General features: G+C 45.9%; 1 protein-coding gene across 11 annotated transcripts in view; it reads left to right on the top strand.

Annotated features, from left to right (window-relative positions):
• The first annotated feature begins 14,403 nt into the window (after window positions 1–14,403).
• Window positions 14,404–21,637, top strand: part of MAP4K4 (mitogen-activated protein kinase kinase kinase kinase 4) — a 171,325-nt gene continuing 164,091 nt past the window's right edge. For 4 of the 11 annotated variants that reach the window (XM_027641466.1, XM_027641447.1, XM_027641457.1 and 1 more), the window contains exons 1-2: window positions 14,405–15,375; window positions 15,757–15,822. In XM_027641466.1, coding sequence (XP_027497267.1) covers window positions 15,319–15,375; window positions 15,757–15,822 — 123 coding nt within the window. In that variant the 5' untranslated portion in view covers window positions 14,405–15,318. Of the gene's footprint in view, window positions 15,376–15,756; window positions 15,823–21,637 lie in introns of all 11 variants that reach the window. The other 7 variants (XM_027641474.1, XM_027641478.1, XM_027641526.1 and 4 more) reach the window with 5 other exon arrangements.

The raw sequence follows: 21,637 nt of genomic DNA, 5'->3' as shown, positions 1-21,637 counted from the left end.
CAGCTGGCTCCAGGACGGACTTCCTGCTGCTGGCCAAGGCCAAGTCAATCAGGAGTAATGGTAACGCCTCTGTGATAACATATTTAAGAACAGAGAGGTATTGCACAGAAAGAATTCCAGCCATGGAAGAGTGGAGTGAGAATGTGGGAACAAGGTAGACACCAAGGTCAACGCAGAAAGAGGGGCAGGAGGTGCTCCAGGCGCTGGAGCTGAGGCCCCTGCAGCCTGTGGTGCAGACCATGGTGGAGCAGCTGTGCCCCGGCAGCCCATGGAGGAACATCGGGGTGCAGAGACCCACCTGCAGCCCACGGAGGAGCCCATGCTGGAGCAGGTGGATATCTGAAGGAGGCTGTGACCCAGTGGGAGGCCCAAGATGGAGCAGGGTTCTGCCAGAGACCTGCACCCCATGGAGGGGGAAGCCCATGCTGAAGCAGGTTTTTCCTGGGTAGGACTTGTGGCCCCTGTGGGGGACCCACACATTCCTGAAGGACTGCACCCCATGGAGAAGTGACCCAGTTTGGGAAGAACTGTTGCCTGTGGGAAGGACTCACGCTGGAGAGGTCCATCAAGGACTGTCTCCCATGGGAGGGACCCCACGGGAGCAGGGGAAGGACTCCTCTCTCTGAGCAGCGGCAGAAAAAACAACTGACCGTAACCCTGACCGTAACCTCCATTCCCCATCCCCCTGCACTGCTGGGGGGGGAGGAGGTAGAGCATGGAAGGAAGGAGGGGTGGGGGGAGAGTGTTTTTAAGATTATTTTATTTCTCACTCTTTTGCTTTCATCCTGCTAGTAATAAAGTAATATCCCCACTTTTAGTCTGTTTTGCCCATGATGGTGATCAGTAACTGACCTCTCCCAGCTGTTATCTCAACTCATGAATCCTTAGCTGTTATTTTTTTCTCTCCTCTGTCCAGTTGCAGAGGGAGAGTGAGAGAGTGGCTTTAGTGGGTACCTGGCATCCAGCCAGGGTCAACCCACTACAGTGTTGCTTCAAAGCAACCAAAAAATGACTTGTATACTATATTCTTTTGGCTAATCCTGTGCTTTAGATAATGGAGAGCTTGGTCCCATTTGCACCGTGACCCACTCCTAGGGCAAAGGAATGTCTTTCAGAGAGCAGAAATTATTTTATGTCATGGCCATTGATCCTTTGCATTCTGCAGTTGTTCCCTGAGGATCTCCACAAGAATAAGTGCTCCATCTTTATCTGTCTGAAAGATCTTTAAGAGAGGCTGAAGGCTTGATTGTACTGTGCACAATATCACTTCAAAACCAGAGCGGAGAGCATCCTTCAGATCAGCATGGAAAATCTGTGTTCTTCACAGTCCAAGCAGGAGTGGTGGTGGCTCCTGCCAACCACAGTGGCTCCAGCAGGATACTTAGAAGAATGCTTAAAAGAATACTCCATCTACCTGCAAACAATTATGACAAAGGCTCTGGAGCAAGAAGGACCACTGGCAATACCATCTGCATAAATATCAGAGGCTTCATTCCCTTGGAGACCCTAGACCCATAGATACACCTGCTTGTGCCTGGTTACTCCTTTCCCCTGGCTTCACACATAATCTCCCTCCTTTTTTTTTTTTTTTTATCCCATCTGCCAGCATCAGGGCAAATCTCCTTTTTTATGGAGAGCAGTTGCCCCTTCCCCACCACCCACCCATCAGCCACAATACCTTTTCCATCCTAAATGTTTCCATGATTCTATATAGCTCTTCTTTCACTAGCAACTGAAGGCTAGTACCAGAGTAGTGGTTCTCCTTATGAAGTCCCTACCTGCCCTCCCACTCACAGTTTCCCCATGAAGCATCATTCCTAGCATCCTGTACTTGGCTTGCCTAAAGGCTGCCGCTCTAACTACAAGACATGCTTCTGGCATTCCTGGGAAGCAAATTACAGTCATGCTGGCAGCTACCCTCTGCCCCTGTCTATTGCAATAGCTCAAGATGATGCCAGCAGGCCCTGGACTGCATTAGGAAGAGGGTCACCAGAAGGTCGAGGGAGGTGATTATTCCCATCTGTTCAGCACTAGTAGACAGACACATCAGGGTGCTGGGTCCAGTACAACACCAACAAGAACTTTCTGCAGTAAGTCAGTAACAGGCCATGAAGATGATGAAGACACTGGTGCATCTAACATCTGAGGAGAGGTTGAGAGAGCTGGGATTGTGCAGCCTGGAAAAGAGAAGGGTCAGGGGTATGTGACCCTTATGAATGAATACCCAGTGGGGTGACTAAAGAAGATGAACTCAGACTCTAAGGGGTGTCCAGTTAAAGGACAAGAGACAATTGGCATAAATGGAAATACAAGAAATACCATTTCAACATTAAAAAAATCCCACACTTTTAGTAAATGGATGACCATCCAAATGGGTTGTGGAGTCTCCATCCTTGGATATACTCAAAATCTGACTGCATCCAGTCCTAAGCAGCCTGCACTAGCTGTCTCTGCTCTGACCAGGCATCAGACTAGACAATTCCCAGAGATGCCTGCCTCCCAGTCTTCACCATTCTGTGATCCTACTTGCTGATTCACATGTCCTGTGGTCAAGCCCAGTACCCTTACCCTCAACCATCTTGATGGAATGGTGTTTGGCACTCCAGGGTGAAGGAACAAATTAGCTCTTCTACAGCAGATACTCAAGAGATAACTGAGCAGCTGAAAAATGCACATCTGATATGGGAGCAGATGAGGAAAAATCCATAGGGTGTTAAGTCCAGACAAGGCATTTGGGATTCCTCCCATCTAACTCTGGACATTTGTAGTGTAACTATTTATGCATGAGTTATGTATCTCCCTTTTGAGTCAAATAGACTCCCTTTTGGCTCCCTTTTTAGTCAATACAGAGAAATAGGCATTTCTAAAAAGCGATTCATGTGACCTATTTCACATGAGATGAATCATGACCAAGAACTGCCTTTCTTTTTCTGATGACTATTATGAAGACAGAGAGACATGAAGAGGTCAAGTTTGGACTTCTATACTGTATATATCTTATGGCATTTAGGATGATTCCCACCTCTGATACTTGTGCAGAAGTCTATCTGTTATTGCCTAGAGTAAATTTTTATGCACCATAAAATGCAGTCAAAATTGATGAATGTCTCTTCGACTACAAAGAGGACTAAACAAACAGACAACTGAAAAGGACAGGCAAACTCCAGAGCACTGAAGATTAAAAGTTCATACAAGCAACCTCGGGGCTGGATGAAATCCTATTTTATTATTCCAAGAGTGAGTGTGTTGGGGTACCGATCAAGGGCACTTTTTAAGTCATGGGACCAAAGTCAAGGACCCTAAACCCAACCCTAAAGATTCCTTGTGTAGCTAGGCTCCTCAGAGTCCAGGGGAGTTTAGAGAACTGATCGCTTGATCAGTCCATGCTACCGTCTCTGGGGTGGACAGAAGAGAGCTGTGGACAAGACAGCTTGGTAAGGATATATCTTAGATCACTCTTTGCAATTGTTAGTCCATATTTCTTTGCATACATCTATCAACAGGATCTTACTGGGGCATATCTTCGCCTCATCATGCTGTTGATTGAACTTCCTTACTTATAAACTATCCTTGGCCTGAAATGACAAGCAGCAGTGACAGGCCTTGGGTTGGGTCAAATGCTTGAAGGGCACTGCAAGAAGACATAACCTGTCTTGTCTTGTCTTTTAAAATATGATGAGGCAACAGAGCATAAAACCATTTTCCCTTTTTGCACTATCTGGCACGCATCTGGACAGTATCTGGACAGAAGACTAATCAAACTTGGCAGAGGGGGTTTGGCTATGCAGAATGATGCCTGAACACACAATAGGAAGCCAGATTGCATAAACACACTATGGTAGTATGGGTGCTGGGGCACAGTGTGGTCCTGGGTGCTTTAGACAGTCAGTCTAGGAGCTTGACCTTAATGTTGTTCCAAGGGTTCTGTGAAAAGGCACTATAGCTCCAGATTTCATCAGACAAGTAATATTTTGGCAAGATTCTTAGCCCCGGGATTTTTCAAAGGAAGCCACAATCTTAGACAGCTGCATCATTTTGGGATGTTAGCAGTGTAGAAAAAGAAAGGATCGAGAAAGGGTATATAAAGTCAACTGCTTGGAAAAATAACATATAAAATGTGAATGAAAATAGTTAATCTCAAATCAGGTATCTCAAATCCCAAACTAGTTCCTGGTATAAAAGAACTTATGACCTCTGATATGGTTTGAAGCTGGCTCCCTGCCAAGTCTCCAAACCTTACCACAAGAAGTCCCCCACACACCCCAAACCTCAGGGAGAAGAGGGAGAAAAACAACCAAGAAAAAACAAAACGAGAGAGAGACAGCTAAAGCAATATATATATAAATTTATTTACACTTACGTTACAGGTATATACAATTGAAATATATATACAGTTTCACAAGGGAAAGGGAAGGGGGAAGGGAAAAGGAACAAACCCAAAATAAAATATATATATATCCCGATTAGTAGCCCAAAATCTAGCAACTAAAAGAGTTAGCAAAGAAGTATCTCACTACTCTCCTTGGGACAACCGAGAGTCACTCTGGAACGATCGCAGGCAACCTCCGTCTCCCAAGGTCGACAAGGCCTTACCAGGCCTCGCTCCCCAACACGGCAGACTCAACAGCAGGGAACCTGCACCTCCAAGCCGCCGGAAGGAAAGAGAGCAAAGGCCTTTCCTCCTTTCTTCTTATAGTCTGGCTTACACAAAAATCATAGGGAATACTGGGTAAATCTGGGCCCTTCCTTGGTTACAAACTGGTCACCAAGGAAGGCCCAGACCAAACTACCACACCTCTGATTTCTCAGCATTTTGATAAAGATGATAATGCTTTTGTTTTTCTAAAGTGCTCAGAGATGTCACACAACTATATCAGATTTAGGTGTTATTAAGTGTAGATATTAGCTGTTGTCCTGTAAAATGTAGTGTGCAAACACATTGAAAACTGTTGTGGGATGCAGGGAGAAGTTTGATATTTGAATATAATTTTACATCTTTCCAGTGTAAAATTCCATCATTAAAAAAATCATACAGTGTTTCTGTCCTAGTGGTGAGAGGAAAGTGACTTAGAAAATGCTTGAAATGCTTGATGTTAAGGTAACTGGCTCTTATTTAAAACTCAGTAACTTCACCCATTTGGTATTGCCCTTTCAACAGTATGAAAATATATCTACATGTTTTCTTCCAGCAGAGGTGAGCGAACACCAAAACAAGGCCTTTCTTTCTCTACTGCACACATGTCCACCTTTGCATGATCTCCACCATTTCTTGCACTAGCATGATTCCATCTAGGTCAAGAATAGTCCAGCTGCAGAGGTTTCTATCCCAATCTTGTCAAAATTGAAGTGCAAGGGAAAACTATTTTGGTAACATCACATTCATCCTCAGTAAGACGAATTTCAGACCCCAACATTAGTGTAAATTTAGCCTTTCTCCCCTTGAGGAAATCAAGGACTTGCTCAGGAAGGGAACTGCAGGCAGGGTTCGAGTACATTTGGCAGTGTCCTAGGGAACTCTACAAAGCCTCTTGCCAAGTACTTAGGATCTGATCTGGGGCAACGCCCTTGTTCAGAAGTGTGCATTTGCATGCCATTAATGTCCTACCACCTTTGGTACTTTAGCTGTCTTCTGAACTGGGACTTCCTCCTGTGGTGTATGCCTTCATCTCATAATTTCTCCTTGTGCTTTACACCTAGCTCAAATAACGGCTCCAGTCTGGGCTTGTGAGAGGAGGGAGCAACAATGATCAAAGCAGCAGAAAAAGTTTTCAAAGTGCTGTTGGGAAATCATGTGCTGTTTTTCTATTCTTTGTATAAATTTTCATGCTTTTTCCATTTCAGGGCTACTTAAGCCAAGGGCAAATTGCCTATTCGCCATTGCCTAACAACATCTTTTTTTCTGATGATGACTGTTTACAGTAAGAACACAAGCCTTAAATGTGAGAAGTTGGTCATCAGAGCTTCCATGCAGTTTCAGAAGAAGAGCTGCACAGCAGTTAAAGATCCGTCCCCTGGACTTCACTTTGCTAGTCAAATGGGTAAATAGCTTTCAAAACATGCATGATTGCACAGCTGAAAATCTTAAAAACTGGCATTGCATGAAAAAGCATTGCCTGGCTGCATGGGATTCATCACAGCAGTCCAAGATATCTTTAGAACAGGCTTCAGCCTCCAAACTAACCATGCCTTCTTAGTCAGTGCTAAGATACCATTCCTCTTTGCCACTTTATCTGTCTGATTCATGATGAGATGTACCTGAAGGTTCATCCTGAAGGTCCTTACTTCTTTCAGTCAACTATTAAAGGAAGCTTAGGTGATCAGCTTAGATATAGGCATGCAAAATGGATGGATGAATCCCACGTTTTATCTGCAGATAACAGCTCTCTGTAGACCCTCTTTATTCAGTGTTTCTGTTATGACCAGAAAGCCCCTAAAAGCCTCCACATTTCAGAGGAAAAAATATTTATACTGATTAGGAATACAAAGGAATAAATTCACTAGAAGTACTTCACAGTTACACTGAGGAGCTTTACCAAACTGCTGTGTCACAGCTGCCCTGATATTTGGCTTACTTAAAATCAGATCACAGAAGGTAAATGCATCATACAGAAGAGCCCCCTGTTAAATTAGCAAGATCTAGAAAAGGACAGAAGATGCCCTTGCAAGCCAAACTGTAACACAAAGCTAAAACACTTTGTCTTACATCAAAATCCAGCAATGTCCCATAACATTCAACCTTTTACTATATTTTGATGGCAATATTTTGTTTAAAAAAACAATACCTGGAAGATTATTTGTGTCAATGAGCAGCCCTTTTCATTTCAACCATTTATTTTTTTCAAATTCTACACTGCATGGTGATATAAGCCTAGAGGCTCTGTCTGTTCCCACAGACCTTTCCCTGGTATTTCTATTGGCATGTCAGCAGCAGCCTCATGAGATCTTGGTTTTGCTGTTGGAGTTAAGAAGCTGCCAATGCCATTTCAGCATTTCAGTCTCCCACTTGCTCCTCTTCATTGTCATGGCCTCCTCAGTGATGTCACTGCCAGGAATCAGAATTGATTTTCTCCTTCTGGGGGAGTGTTATTTTTTGGCCAGGCTTAGTCCTGCAAACCCTTGTTCTGGCAACAGGAGTTGACCAAGAAGAGGTGTGAAGCCAGGTACAAGGCGCCAGAGAAGGGAGAAGAGGGAACATTTTAAGTTAGCTTCACTGACAAAGCCAGAGTTTCCTGATATTATGTCCTCTGTGGACCTCATGCTGTATAAAATGAAAGGGAAACTTAAATCAATTAAGCCTATGTATTAACTGTGTATTAACCTGGTTCTACATTTTCTCCAACAGCACTGGGTTTTAATTTTTCATTTGAAAGGATAGTTAATTTTCACCTAAACTTTTTTTCCCCTTTCTTTTGCATTTTGGTGATAATTCACTCTTCATTTTATAGTTACTTTCAAAACATAACTCCCTACTCATGGTAAAATATAACGTAAAATGAAAATCCCTTCAACATTCAAATAAAAGTGACTTGGAAACTGAAGAAGAAAGTTTTCAAAGGACAGACTTCAGTAGCCTTAATGTTTGTTTAAAATATATGCCTTACACTTTAATTTTGACTTCTATAATTTACCTCACTTAAGTCACAGTCCTCAAAGATTTATGAATTCACAGGGAGTCTGCACAATGCATGAAGTTCAACATAGGGATAAATTTGCAGGTTTAAAGGCAGCTGTACTCAGACCAGGGGCACTGTGGGAATTCAGACTATCACAGCTTCTTTGCAGAAGCCCACTGTTCATAGAAGTGCATTGGCTTCATTCTGGGGACACGATGACTTCTGTACCAGTTCAGGCCATGGTTAAAGGTTGATTATTATCTGATCTGTGGACTTTTTTGGATCAGCTTGCTCTGCATCAAATATAGACACACAACATCACCTTTCTGTTCAGTTACCCAAGTATAGAGAAATATTTCTGTGATAGCTTTATGCCTTTTTTTACCAGGTTTAAGCTGGCTACAGTACCTGCTCCATCAGAAAATGTTCTGTGACAAAATTACTCCTTCAGAATTTTTTTAACACATTTGAATTGACAGAATAATTTCATAAAGGTTAAGTGTTTTGCATCATGTTGTTGTGGCATTTCTGACTCAGTACATGGCACATCAAGACTATGTTGAGGGTCATGCCAAAACAAGGCCCAAGTTCCTGAAAAGTGATCTCCACCTATCTCCTCAAGAGCCTGGCACGCTTGCAGACTCAACTTGAACTGTTCATATAAGCTGGAGGACTCTGAAAGAGCAGCACAACCATGTACACACTCAATGCCTTACTTATTTCTGCCTTCACCACACTGTGAGCACAACTGAGTTGGAAAAAACAAAATAAAATCTGAAAATAGGTGTTATTTCCAACAGTTACCTGTTTGGTCACATGGCTCTTGTAAGGACAATGCAGTGACAGAAGCCAAAAACCAGGAGAAAAAGCATAGGATACATGCCCGTTGCTTAGTGAGGAAGGCTTGGGAGATCCTTACACAAGCACTGCCTGTAAATGCCTGCAGAACCACAGTCACCATCATCTTGGCAAAGCAACTTTTCTTATTCTGGGGAACAAATGTGGTGTGAGCAGGTTGTCTCTCTGTCTTGCTCATCATCCAGAAGGACAGCTCTCAGAAACTCTGGGTGAGCATCCCCAGGTGCCACTGGATGAGATAAAGCAAATCGAGACAAATGTGAGGACAGACACAATCCCTGAGGAGTTCTGACTCAGACAGGGAAGAAAAGAGTTTGCTCATAGCCACTACAGTTACGGCTCAGGGTCCTGTATAAGAGGTGAAATAAGTGGCACAGTTGGGTCATGGGAAGATAACTACAAGGCAGCTTAGCTACAAGCAGAGATAGCCTGTGACAGCCAGTCACATGCGGTAATTGCATGCTTTGCGTGACAGATAGCAGGACAAGAAACAGCTTGTTAAAACTTAGAGCATGGGCAGTCCTGAAAAATATACATGGGATCTTCTCCATTAGCCCAAGCATGCAACAGTATTTTTACCTGGCATTTTTGCCAGGTTTAAGCCTGGCTGCAGGACTGACAATTCGCAGCCTGATATGAAGTGCAAGATCCTGGACTGTGCTGTGAATTCAGTCTGGGTAGATCAGTTAGGGATGTGGAGTCAGAGAAAATACTATGGCGGCATGAAATCACCCTTCCTTGTGTACAGGAGCAGCCTCTTTATGGAGGCTTTGCTCCATGGATGTAAATCCTGTGTGGGCATGTTCAGAATCAGATTGAAAATGCCCCAGCTAGGTGATGCAAATTGTTGAGCTTCACTCTGCTGGTTTAGATTTGTTCACAGATTTCTCTGGAAGCACATTATCCTGGCAAACTTCATACCATTTCAGCCACCAGCTTCCCACATCCTGTGGCTTTAAAAGGACCAGGTACCATCCTTCTTCACCACATCCAGCATAAAAGATGACACAAACACTGTATTATATTTTCATAAGAATATTGTCATATGTTCATTTGTGATCTGGATTAAGTTAGAACTGCTGGGTGCTCCAGTACTGCACAGGTGTGATACTAATTATTACAGGACTAAAGTTAACTTTTCTCCTTAGGCTACACTGAAGTTTCTCCCCAAAACAACTTTTAGGACATGGTTTCATGGTACCTAGATCTCTGTGCGACAACAACTTGAGGAATTCCTGCTCTCACATTACTGCCCACCACTTATTTAAAGCAGGGCATTAAAAAGAAGTGAATCAATCCCTGCAAAAAAAATAAAGATGGTGTTTTATTTTTTGCTAAGATCAGTCTAGCTACCTGACCACTACACAGGGGAGCTGTACTGGCACAGCTGAAAAAACAGCGCAGATGTGGAGCCTGGCTGGGGATGGGAAAAGGTGGGCACCTCTAAAGTGCTGACAGTGCTGATAGTAGTGTGCCTTCCCACCTGGTACCAAGCAGCTGAGGAAAGTGCTCTGATTCATGATGCCATTCTTCCTGCGCTGGTGGGATTGCTATATTTAGGCAGTCCCTCTGTTTCAGTCCTTTCAATTTAGTCCCCCAAATGCTAACAGAGGAAGCCAGCCAGGTGGTGAACAGTGGTGGCCTCAAAGCACACAGCTGGTGGAAAGCTGCTCCTTTTTAGCCTTGTGGAACATTGTGTCACCTGCAGCAACATCTACATGTGCTTCCCCAAGCTTGGGGTCTAGCTACCTGCCTGAGCCTTGCCTGCGTGCTGGAACGAGGGTAACCCATCGGTCTGGGAGGCAGTACAGTACCCTGAGGAGGGAGAAGCAGCAGGAAGTCACCAGCAGCAGTGTGTATGCAACTGGGCAACCAAAGCTGTAGGAACACATCCACCCATATGACATTCAGATGCAGTATGTAAGAACCTGGGTGTGCCAGCAGCGATCACATAGAGCAGCTCTCACATGGAGGTGTGAGATGGTGGTGGAAGCAACAGAGGAGGAGAGGAGCATAAGGTGGAGGAAGCTGATTGTGTGGCATCCTTCTGTAATTGATCTGTTCCCAGGATCTGTTGTAATCACCAGCATGAGAAGAACTCATCAGTATGAGGAGAACAGCTAGTCTTCCATGTCTCCCAACCACCCTCTGGCCTTGGGATCCCACCTGCAGCAGGAGAGCTAGCCTGTGTAAAGTCTCACTCAGCCTCATACACTACTCTGTCCCGTGATAATCCTCACCCTCACAGACTTTTTCAGCCAAGGAGAGAACCATTTTCCTAGAGTATGATGGGTGATATGTCTAACACTTCACACTATCAAGGAGGTCAAAATCACTCTCATATTCCAAACAGAGAACGGGAAGGGAGACAGGAAATGAGATGCCCCAAGGCTATGGAATGAATCAGTAGTAGAAACAAAATGAAAATTCAGAACTTCCTGTCTCTTTACTCATCTCCCTGAATACTGTTGATGATTAAGCTCATAAAAAGTTAGTGCAGTTGATGACCTCTACATCTCTGTCAGTTATTAGGGCCCCAGCACATTAAATGCAGAAAATAATAAAACAAAGACAATTTCAACACACTGGGAAAAAAAATAGAGAGCAAGGAATTTCTTTTGTGGCTAGAACATAACTGTTGGGTTCCCACAGTTCTTCTTCCAGTAAGGAAGGAAACTTCTCTAGTTCTACCCCTATTGGTCCACCGAGAGTTGAAACTGGCTTAAGCCATAGCCACAACCAAGAGGCAATGCTGTGGTTACACTTCCTTCCCTCATGCAGCTTCTGCCCCTCTACCTTTTGTCAACACAACTGCCCAAGCAGGCACATAATGAAGCAGACCACAGACCTGATCAACAGTAACATTAAAAGTTCTTTTCCTTTCATGGACTAGCTTTGCTATGAGTCCTGGCTCACTGCACAGATGTATGAATGCTTATGCTGACACAAGGGATGAGGTGCCAGAGAACAGGAATAAATGGTCAGAGAAAGGGAGGCTCAGCACCCCTCTTTCAGGAATGCTGAAACTACTCAGGAAACTACAGCTCTTCTGTTCCCTCAACTGCTACAAGCTCAACAAGCAGGGATGGGTGCAACTGTGTCTGACGGTGATGGAAAACAGTGCACAGGTCCCCAACTCTCTCCTGCTTTGTTCCCAAATGGATGGAGCTGACTCAGATTTTTTGATGCTTCTTCTCTATTTGTCATTAGAGAACACCGTATGTGCTCTGTGTGTGGCATGACTATCCACAGGGCTGAAATCGTCTTTCCTTGCGTTTCATCTTCATTATGATTTCTGATGGCTGTCTCACTCTGTCTCCTCAGGGTGCTGGTTTCACTACGAGGAAGAGTTAAAACAGACCACTCATCTTCTTTCCAGTGGTTTTAGATTTAATCTTTTAACCTTTAGACTTTCCAAACTGGATAAGTATACTGTGCTGAAGAGCATGATGAACATGTGAACAGAGTGGTTTTGGCCACAGCCAGAGAGGCTTCTTCCTCAAGAAAGCAAGCCTTTCATCCCGCTGCTTGTGTGGGAAGGAAAATGGAGGTGAGGTGGCATGGTGCTTCACCCTGGGAACTAGCAGGAACCTCTCCTGTGGCATTTACTGCTTTATGAAAACTATTGTTTTCCCTGAAGTTAGGGGATGCGTTACTTTTCAAGGATTCATAATCTTCCTTCTTCAGCGGTCTTCTGGTATAACACTAAAACACAACAAAGAACTAAACTCACTGTATTAAAATAAGCTCAGAGCAGAGAGGGGACACTATGGTGGAGCCACATCAGAGCTAGAATAGTGAAAATGTGTATTTGGGCTCAGATCCTCTGCTCTAAAAAACCTGGGCTGTGCTTTTCAGGGGCACAAGAAAAGTGTTACATATACTGTGTTTGGAAAACTTTTGGTTCAGACTTTGGGCTTGAAAATCTTTCAGCATCCAGAAATACACAGCAGCAGTCTCTAAGGTAGTATTAACATTACAGAAGGGGATTGTGGAGTTATGATAGACATGTTCTACAGAAATGTCTTAGTCATACTCAACAACAGTGAAAAAAGGAAGTATCAAGAGAAGACTAGAAATCAGGACATCACCATGACACTGTATGGTGAACCCATCACAAACATGATATGGAAATCCACTTCCTTGTCTTAAAAAAGAAGGCATTAGAAACAGAAATGGTTCAATGAAGGGCAAATATTGAATAGCTTCCATTCATGGTATCACTAAAAAGACCAGAATTTGCCAGCTGGCAAAAACTGAGGGGAAACACAACACAACAGAAGTCTATAAAAAAATTAATATAATGGAGAAATTTAATAGGAAATTATTCCAACACAAGAACCAGCAGGTTTTTTTTTTTCTTTTGCAATCTAGCACATGTTGGTTCAAAGCCAATGAACAAAGGTGATCTCCTCATAACATGCTAGTTCAGCTTTGGAACTCTGAGCCAGAGGACACCGCAAGGGCCAGAAGCATGTATGAATCCACAAAGTAAATGGGCAATCTAATGGAAGGAAAAAATCACCAGAGAATAGGAAATGCAGTGACACCAAATGCTGCTAAAGAACACGCTGAGGTGTACAGAACCAGCAGGATACCCCAGGGAAGTATCACTGGACGATTAAAGTATCCCTGTGATCTTCCTTCAACATTTAGCACTGGCTACACCTGCAGACAGGATGCTGCGGCAGACAGGCAATGGAGTTGACCTTCCAAGTCTTCTCTTATGCATAAAAAGGCTGAGTTAAATAAGCCATGTAATACAAACCAGGGTGATGACAATAAACCTTTGTGGAAAACCACTTTTCAAAACCTACTGCATCTCTAGACCTGATCTTACTCCTGTGTGCATGCACTCAGGTGGACCCAGTGTCAAACTAATTTGAAATAATTTGCCTTTTTCCAACTATAGGTTGCTGTACAGAGAAAAACAGTTTCCTGGCCTAGGCTGGAGTTTCCTTTCTTTGTATCTACACTTTAAGTGAAAATTATGTACACCATTAAACTGTTATGGTAATTTATCCTTACACTTTCTGCTCAACAGGTTTGTTTTGTTTCAAAAGTATGTTTCTGTGATAGTTATAGCTATGTATATGTAATTTTGTGGTTAAAGTAGAAGAGAGAGGAAAACCTTGGTTCCCACAGGAAATGTAACTCAACCTCTTGCAAGTAGGTAACATTTTTGCCATATCAGTGTGATAAAGAACTTCAGTGAGAAACAAACCCTGCCAAGGTTTACACCTGTGTGCAAATGCCTGATGTGTCTAGCTTGAAAGAGGTTAATGAGATTTTTCCACGATTCAGATTCTGCTGGAGGATTCTTCTGGGTGGAAATGGGGCCTGAGACAGTTCTGTCAGAAATTATGTGATAAAACACCATGACAGTTGGGTCTGGTTCTGGGGGCTAGGATTTGACTCTCTTTCTGCAGAGGTCTCTGATGAGGCAGGAATATTTTTCCTGTAGGCCTGGGGTCTCGGGGCAGGGAGAAACTGACATTTTGTTGGTCTTCTCACAGGGGATGGGAAGGGAAAATACCCCTATCCCATGGTCAATACCGGCCGCGACAGACCAACGCTGACTGTGCAGTCCCCCAGAGGGGCGCCGGGGGCTGGGGGGCGGCAGGACCCCTTCCCTGCCCTCGCCGCGGGGCAGAGGCAGCGTGGGCTGCCCGCAGCAGCCCGCCAGTGGCGCAGCCCCACGGCCCTGCCGCAGAAACGCGTGGGGCTCCCCGCCGGCAGGGCCCAGGCACTGCTGGGGCGGGGAAGGGGCCGCCCTCGGTCGCCCCTGCCCCGCAGGGCTATTGTTGGGCGGCGGGGCGGGCAGGGCTGTGGGGCCGGTTCTCTCCCCGCCCGCCCGCCCGCGCTCCCTCCCTCTGTCCCTCTGTCTCTCTCTCCCTGCGAGTTTACCCAGCAGTGCTCTGGTGCGGGCGCGTTTCCGCCGGTTTTTCCTGTTGGAGAAGGGAAGGGGGAGCTGTTTTCTCTCTCTCTCTTCGCTCTCAGTATATTTTGTATCCCTTTTCTCCTCCTCCTTCTCCTCCTCCTCCTCCTCCTCCTCCTCCCCGGCTATCTTTGTCTGGCTCGCAACACCCCGCTCCAGCCCCGCGCCCCTGCCCCGCCGCCGCCGGGACGCGCAGCCCGTGCCAGCCGGTGCCCGGCGCCGTTGGATGCGAGGGCAGCGCCGCGGGAAGGGCTGGGAGGCGGCGGGGGCTCCGCCGCGCCGCTGGGCGTGAGCCGCCCCCCCATGCGAGAGCGGGGCCGCGGCTGCCACTGCCGGCTCCCGGCGTGAGCGCCGCCGGCCGGGCTGGGCCGAGCCGAGCCGTGCCGTGCCATGCCCGGGCGCGGGGCGCATCGTGAGGCTGCCAGAGGCTGCCGGCCCCGGCGCCGCTCCTGCCGCCGCCGCCGCGACATGGTGTGAGCCCGCTGCCGCCGGGGACGCGCGGGCACCCACCAACCCACCCACTCAGCCACCGACCGGCCGGCCGGGATCCTCGGGAGGATCCAGCCCCGCAGTGCAACGCGGGAGGACAGACGGACAAACCGCAACACCCCCTCTCCTTCCTTCCTTCTTCCTTCCTTCCTTCCTTCACCTCCCTCTCCCCCCTCCTCCTCCCACCATCCATCTATCTATCCATCATCCCCCCCGCCAACCCCTCCCAATGCTGAAGAGTTTCAACCCGGCGGGGCTGGAGTGAAGAAGGGAAGGGCGGAAGGGAGGAGAGGAGAACAGCGGAGCGGAGCTTCGCGCAATTCACAGCTGCTCCAGGGAGGGGGGAGCGGCCTCGCTATTATTTAACAGAGAAGAAAAAAAATACTAAAGGAAAAAAAAAAAAAAAGAAGAGACGGGAAAATGGCGAACGATTCTCCTGCAAAAAGTCTGGTGGATATCGACCTTTCCTCCCTGCGGGTGAGTGCCAGGGCCGGGGGCCGGGGCGGGGGCCCCCCGGGGCCGGCGCGCCCCTTGCCGGGGCTGCCGGTCCGGCGGGGGTGGGAGCGGCCGGTCCGGGCCTGGGGCCGGTGCCGGGGCGCGGGGGGCCCGCGGCCGCGTGGGGGGAGCCCTCCCGCGGGGGCGGGCGGGGGGAGCGCGGCCCTGGGCTGCTTTTCCTTTGTTTGCATGTATTGGCATGTGCGTGGAAAAGCAGGGCGCAACAGCTGCACGCCGCCAGCAGCCGGGCTCGCTGGTTGGGCTCTGCCAGCAGCCATCGCCTCACAAAAATGTAATAACCCCGCTTCTCTTCTCCCCCTTTTCCCCTCCCCCCCCGACCCCTTTGCCCCTTCCTCCTCCTAGGACCCCGCTGGGATTTTTGAGCTCGTGGAAGTGGTTGGCAATGGCACGTACGGGCAAGTTTACAAGGTTTGTGCAGAATTTTTTCTCCTTTTATTGTTGCCGGTTTTCCAGAGGGTACCCGGTGCCTGCGCCGGGCTGGGCACACGGCTGCAGGCGAGCCACCCGCTGTGGCAAACGGAACACTGAGGGGTGGTAAAAGTGTTGTCCTTGTCATTGTTGGTGGCCGTGACAAGTTTGTCAGCCTCTTGGCTCCTGCTTTTTCAAAGGGGCACAAATTGCTCTCCTAAGTACCCATCCTGAAATGGTGAAATAGCTCTTTATTGTCCTTATTCCTCCCTGTGCTCCCTCTAGAGAAATGACCAAACCAAGTGGACAGCTGTCAGAATGTGGCCAGGTTATACGAATAGGTCCACAGGCTTATTCTGATTTGCTGCTGGAAATCCTCATGGAAGTTGCTGCTGCTGCAGTGACTTTAGACAAAGACATTGTCCTTAATTAAAATTGTCACCCGGTTTCCTTGTTGGAAAACCTTCAAAGTGCTGAAGCTATAGAGTTGGGGGCGAGTGCATCCGATCCCACTGGGCTGTGCTGTAATGGGGGGTGCAGAGTGACAGTAATAAGCGATTGAAGCGGGAAAGCTTATTTTGTGAAAACCAGAATTCCCAGAATAACCTGTTTGACAAGTGTATGTCTTTAGAAAATAGAAATCGGACAGTGCCCATGTGGGTGTGAAACTAGGCTACTTTTTTCTTTTTGTTTCTTTTTTCCTCTTCAGTGTGCAGTCAGTGGAACAAACAAATCTTGAGATTGCATGACTGCAGTGAGTGTTACCTACCAGGATGACTAATTATTCACACAGACTTAATACTTGGCTTAAACTGTATAAATGCAAGATATATTTGGAGAGGGAGGGAAGGAGAGAGAACTGAAAGTAGCTGAGAATGCCTAGCTGCTTGTTTGGGTTTTTTTTTGGTTGTTTTTTGTTGTTGTTGATTTTTTTGTTTTGGTTTGGGTTTTTTGCTTATAAACAAGGCAGTGTAATTGGTGAGTTTCCCTGATGGCAAGATACTGCTGCTTGCAGCTCCAGTAACTAAATAAAGCACTTTGGTGCCTCTTCTGCAAATGAAACGTATGTCAGTATGTTTTGAGGGCGTGAACCTCAGCCTTCCTGATGGAGAAGTAATCTGCCTGCGCAGTGTGTGAATTGCATTTTAAGACTTGAGGTGGAATAACCAGGCTGCTGCTGTTGGCATAGAGATGGAAAAAAGGATGTGGCTCGAAAAGTCAGAGGAGAGAAGGGAGATGAGTAAGAAGCTGCACTTTGACAGAACTATGAGCATTTAATTTTTTTCTGCCATTTTTTTCTGAAAATTGAAATTACACAATATAATTTTTTCTGTAATCCTTTTGCTCCCAGAGCTTGCATCAGCTGAACCCTTCTTAAAAAAAAAAAAAAGTAGGGCGTGAATGTGTGACTTGAAACTCTCCTGTTAATTATTGCAATTTGGTGCATTGTTTCTTGGCTTGCTTGTTAATGCTTTGAGTTAATGAGCAAAGTTTTCCGTGGTTTAACAATCTTGACAATAGAAATTTTAAATTTGTTTTTCCTTAGGTACGATAGAACTCTCCCAGAATAGTTAGCATTAGAAATTAAACTCAACGCGTGCATTTATTGACTTGGAAGAGCTGAATGAAGACCTGATGTCTAAGGGCATTGCATCGGTGTCACTGATAACAGGGGGAGCAACAGGCACTCTCCTTGCTTGCTATAGAGTCTACCAGACAGTAGTGGATTGACAGTTGTTTAAGGCTGGGTTGGCACTGCTTCTTCTTCTTTGGCATTTGCCCACATTTATGTACATAGACTGAAAATCTGGACACCTAACAGAGCCTTACATAAACAAAAAATACTAAACCAAAAGACTTCCTTGCTGTGATAAACATCCTTTGCAGGGCTAAGGGTTGGACTTGATGATCTTTGGGGATCCCTTCCAACTCAGCATATTCTATGATTCTGTGATCTTCTTAAAATAATAAAGTCATGTAAAAAAAATTAATTATTGCAATAGTATTTAACTTTTCTTGGCCACTTTTTTGTTAGGAAAAATGCTCCAGGAACACCCAAAGGTGAAACTCTGTGTGTACATTTTGAGGGCTTTCGTAGGAACTGCATAATCGAGGGAAAAACGAGGTTACGCTCTGTTTGCTTGTTGCTTTCCGCTTTCCTCCCACCCAGCAACCACTTCTTGGAATCCCTCTTCCTGGATGGTTTTATTTCCCTTTTAAGCGGTCTGTCATCCCCAAGGACTGGGGGGTGGGGTGTAGGTTGCCTTTGAGGAGCGGTGCTCCGAGATGTAGTTTGATGTACTTCCACATTCTAGTATAGGCATCAGCGATGATGTCACCCGGGAGCGGGATTGGCTGGCTACCTGCCACTGCGGGGAGGACACGGAGGGAGTGGGAGAGGGCATGACGTTATCTCTTTGTCTAGCTCATACACCCTGGCGATGATGCCGAAGGTTGTTTGCCTTGCTGGGGAGTCTGCTTTCCAGCAGTGGTGGAAAGGGGACTGCACTGACCTGTTGAAAAGCAGAAAACAGCCCTGTTTTATTCCTCTTTGCCTTAACTGAGCTTGCTGGAAATAGCTGATCTCTCTAGCTAGTGATATTTCTGTAGCTAGTTCTAACTTAGCTTTTTATTTAGCTGTATATAGGTGTATGGATGTATAAGCAAGCAGGAAATGTGAGGGCAGCACTTGGATATTTGGCACCTAAATATAAGTGGAGTTACTCCCTGTCACAGAGCAGTGTGGACCCTCCTGGGATTTTATGCCATTGAATGGGTTGGTTTATGTGAAGTGTACTGTGGGCCTGAGACCATAGCAGTGAGGTATTAAAAATACTAAGTTTTATTCTGCTGTGCCTAAACTGGGGTAATGAGTTTAAACTGAAAGAGAGCAGGTTTAGATTAGATATTGGGAAGAAATTCTTTACTGTGAGGGTGGTGAACCTGGGAACAGGTTGCCCAGAGAAGTTGTAGATGCCCTATGCTTACGAGTGCTCAAGGCCAGGCTGGGACTGGGCTTTGAGCAACCTGGTGTAGTGGAAGGTGTCTCTGCCTATGACAAAGGGGTTGGCACTACATGACCTTTAAGGTCTTTTCCAACCCAAACCGTTGTGTGATCCTATGATTCTGAAGTCTGTAGAGTTTACATTATTTTCATCTTCGTAACCTTGCTTACACCTCTCCCATGTGAAGAAGTCTTACGTTTCAAGAGGAACTTGTTACAAAATGGTGGACTGGGGGGGGGGGGGCAAAAAGAGCCTGAGGTTCCCCAGCCCTGGGTAGCTAAAAGAAAAGGGTGTTTTGGGGAAGCCTTTGCCAAGTGCAGGGCAAAGGGCAGCGGTGGGAGTGGCTCATTTGTCCTGCGGCCAAGCAGAGCTCCTCTACTGCTCCTCTGAAATCCCGGGGAATGGAAGTCCACATGAGAGTTCTTTGCCTTTTTATAGTTGGTGCAGACCCCGAGAACAATGGCGTGGAAGTCGCGTCGCTTAGATTAGTTAGAAAGCAAAGGGTTAAACGCTGCCAAGTACAGCCGGCAGCGTTCCCTCGGAGCCGAGGCAGGAAGGATCGGCCACGGAACCCCCTGGGTCGGCAGTCTTAAAACTTTTAAGGAACCTCGCGCCTTTGCTGGCGTTGGGAGGGAGGAATTTCCCTTCAGTCGGTCGGAGTCAGCTGGCGGGAGCCGAGCGGCGTGTGCGGGCCGGCCCGGGCAGCGCCCTGTGCCCGCGGCCCCGCTGCCCCTCCTTCCAGCAGCCTGTGCCACCTTCCGCCAGGGGCAAGCAGGGGAGGATGTGAATGGCACAGGAATCGGCAAGAAATAATGGTGTTAGCATGCAGTTGTGCTTTTTGTGCTTGCTGCTGGCTTGTGGTGCAGTTGGGATGGGGATGGATGTGCCACCCCTCTTCTTTCCTCTCGAGTGAGGCCAGTCCTGCTTCGGTGTAACTGGAACTTGTAGCCAGCTCACAAAGTGATCGGCTGCCTTAAGGGTTTTTTTTGATCTTTTGCAAGTAGTGGAGAAGCATTTTTAGCATTGCTGCGGTTAGATTTTTAGCTTTTCACATCCAGTTGTAAGCTTAATTTAAAGTTTGGCTTGCACCAAATGAAAACACTTCTGAAATTGGTCTCAAGATAAGGTTCGAACTAGGTGTTTGCTTCCCTTTTGTGTTTTTTTGTTGTTGTTGTTGTTGTTGTTGTTTTATTGCAGAAATTACCTGTGAACTAAAGGCAACTGGTTAATACTTTTAAAATTTCGAAGTTTCTAGCACCTGATCGTTCATAGAGGTTTCTTAACTCTGTAACTGTGTTACCTTGCTCAGTCACTTCTGGTTTTTTGTATGTGCGTGTGTCTGTTTTTTAAGACATCTAACACTTTAAAATAGCTGTTGTGAGTGTGCTGTTACATCTCACAGATAGACATTGTAATTCTCTTGTGGCAGCAGTGACTTGGGGGGGGGAAGGATATTTTTGTGGGAGTTCTGAGACATAACAGGAGCGCACCAGAAAGATGAGAATTGGGGTTGATACTCCTAATTGCCCTCAACGCAGGCTGGTGTGACTTTCTGAGAGCCTTATAATAGTTAATTCATAGTGAAGGCTTCTTTTGTTGATTTATGTTGCAGCCTTCCAAAACTGCATGTAAATGATGTGTATTGTCTAACGGCTGACTCTTAAAAGGAAATGATGTAAGATGTGATCGTCTAAATGCTGATTTGAAAATAAATTAAAACTTGTATAAATGTTTTCCCATGCTAAGGATACCCTGTTTTTGTCTTAATGGAGTTTACATCTTAGGAGATGACTGTGTTGGGGGGTAGGAAGAGAGGACAGTGCTTGGTATTCTCTACTAACTCAGTTAAGGGTTTTTTTTTTCCCACCTCCCTCTCCCCTTTGTTTCTTTCACTGCTAAAGGGACATCATTGTAGATTCAAGTGATTTTGTTAAACATGAATACAATTCCAGTCTTATCACTATAAAGACAAACTGTACTCAGGATCAGTGAGGTCACTGGCTTTCAGGAACTGGTCCAGACCAGCTCTCTCAAGTATGAACTGCCCTTCTTCCCTTCCTCCTCTGATTTTTCGTGGATTGTGTTGCAAAGTGAGTGTCTGCCATTGGAGAAATTGCAAAGTGGCTGGAATACAGACTTTTTTTTTGGGTCCTGCAGCTAGATGTTTATCCTCCTGTCCTCTCCCAAACTGGCTGAACTTTTGACCAGTTCTCCATCACCCAAATCCTTCTTAATTAAATATACAAAAGCTAGGCAGGTGGCCAGTGGGGATTACTGATATTTATTTTTATAAAAAAAAAAAAGAAAAAGAGAAAAGAAAGCAATGTGTCAATTGTGGGTAACCACATGTCCCTCTTATTCTTCCTCCCCCAGTCCATCTGTCTGTTTGCAAAATGTGTGGGTTTTTGTATTTTGTCTTAAATCAAATTGCAGGTTCCTGGAGCAGGGACTCATTATTCCTGGAGTAAATAGAAGAGGACCCAGCACTCTGGGTACATGGGAACATGAGTGTGTGCAGGGCTTTGAGGTGATGGATGGAAAAATCTAGCTGACTCTTAAGAATTTTTTTCAGCTTTCTGTAGGACTGTGTTTCAACTGGTGTGGATAAAATTTCAGTTAAAATCATCTCGTACTCTCTCTTTCCATTTTGCATGCATGTGCTCTTTCCCCATTGGCAATGGTAGGGGTCATTTCTCTGGGTTTGTACAGGTGGATGGTTTTCCCCATCAAGGTCTCTGCACCTTACTCCAGGCATGAGGAAGGTGAGTTTTATCGGTAAGGCCCAGAGTAGGGGTTTTTAGTAGTTTTGG

This window comes from Corapipo altera, unplaced genomic scaffold (genome assembly GCF_003945725.1).
Source record: "Corapipo altera isolate COAL_440 unplaced genomic scaffold, ASM394572v1 0, whole genome shotgun sequence".
NCBI lineage: Eukaryota > Metazoa > Chordata > Aves > Passeriformes > Pipridae > Corapipo > Corapipo altera.
Note: the sequence above shows the minus strand (reverse complement) of the source record. Positions and strands in the feature narration are given on the sequence as shown.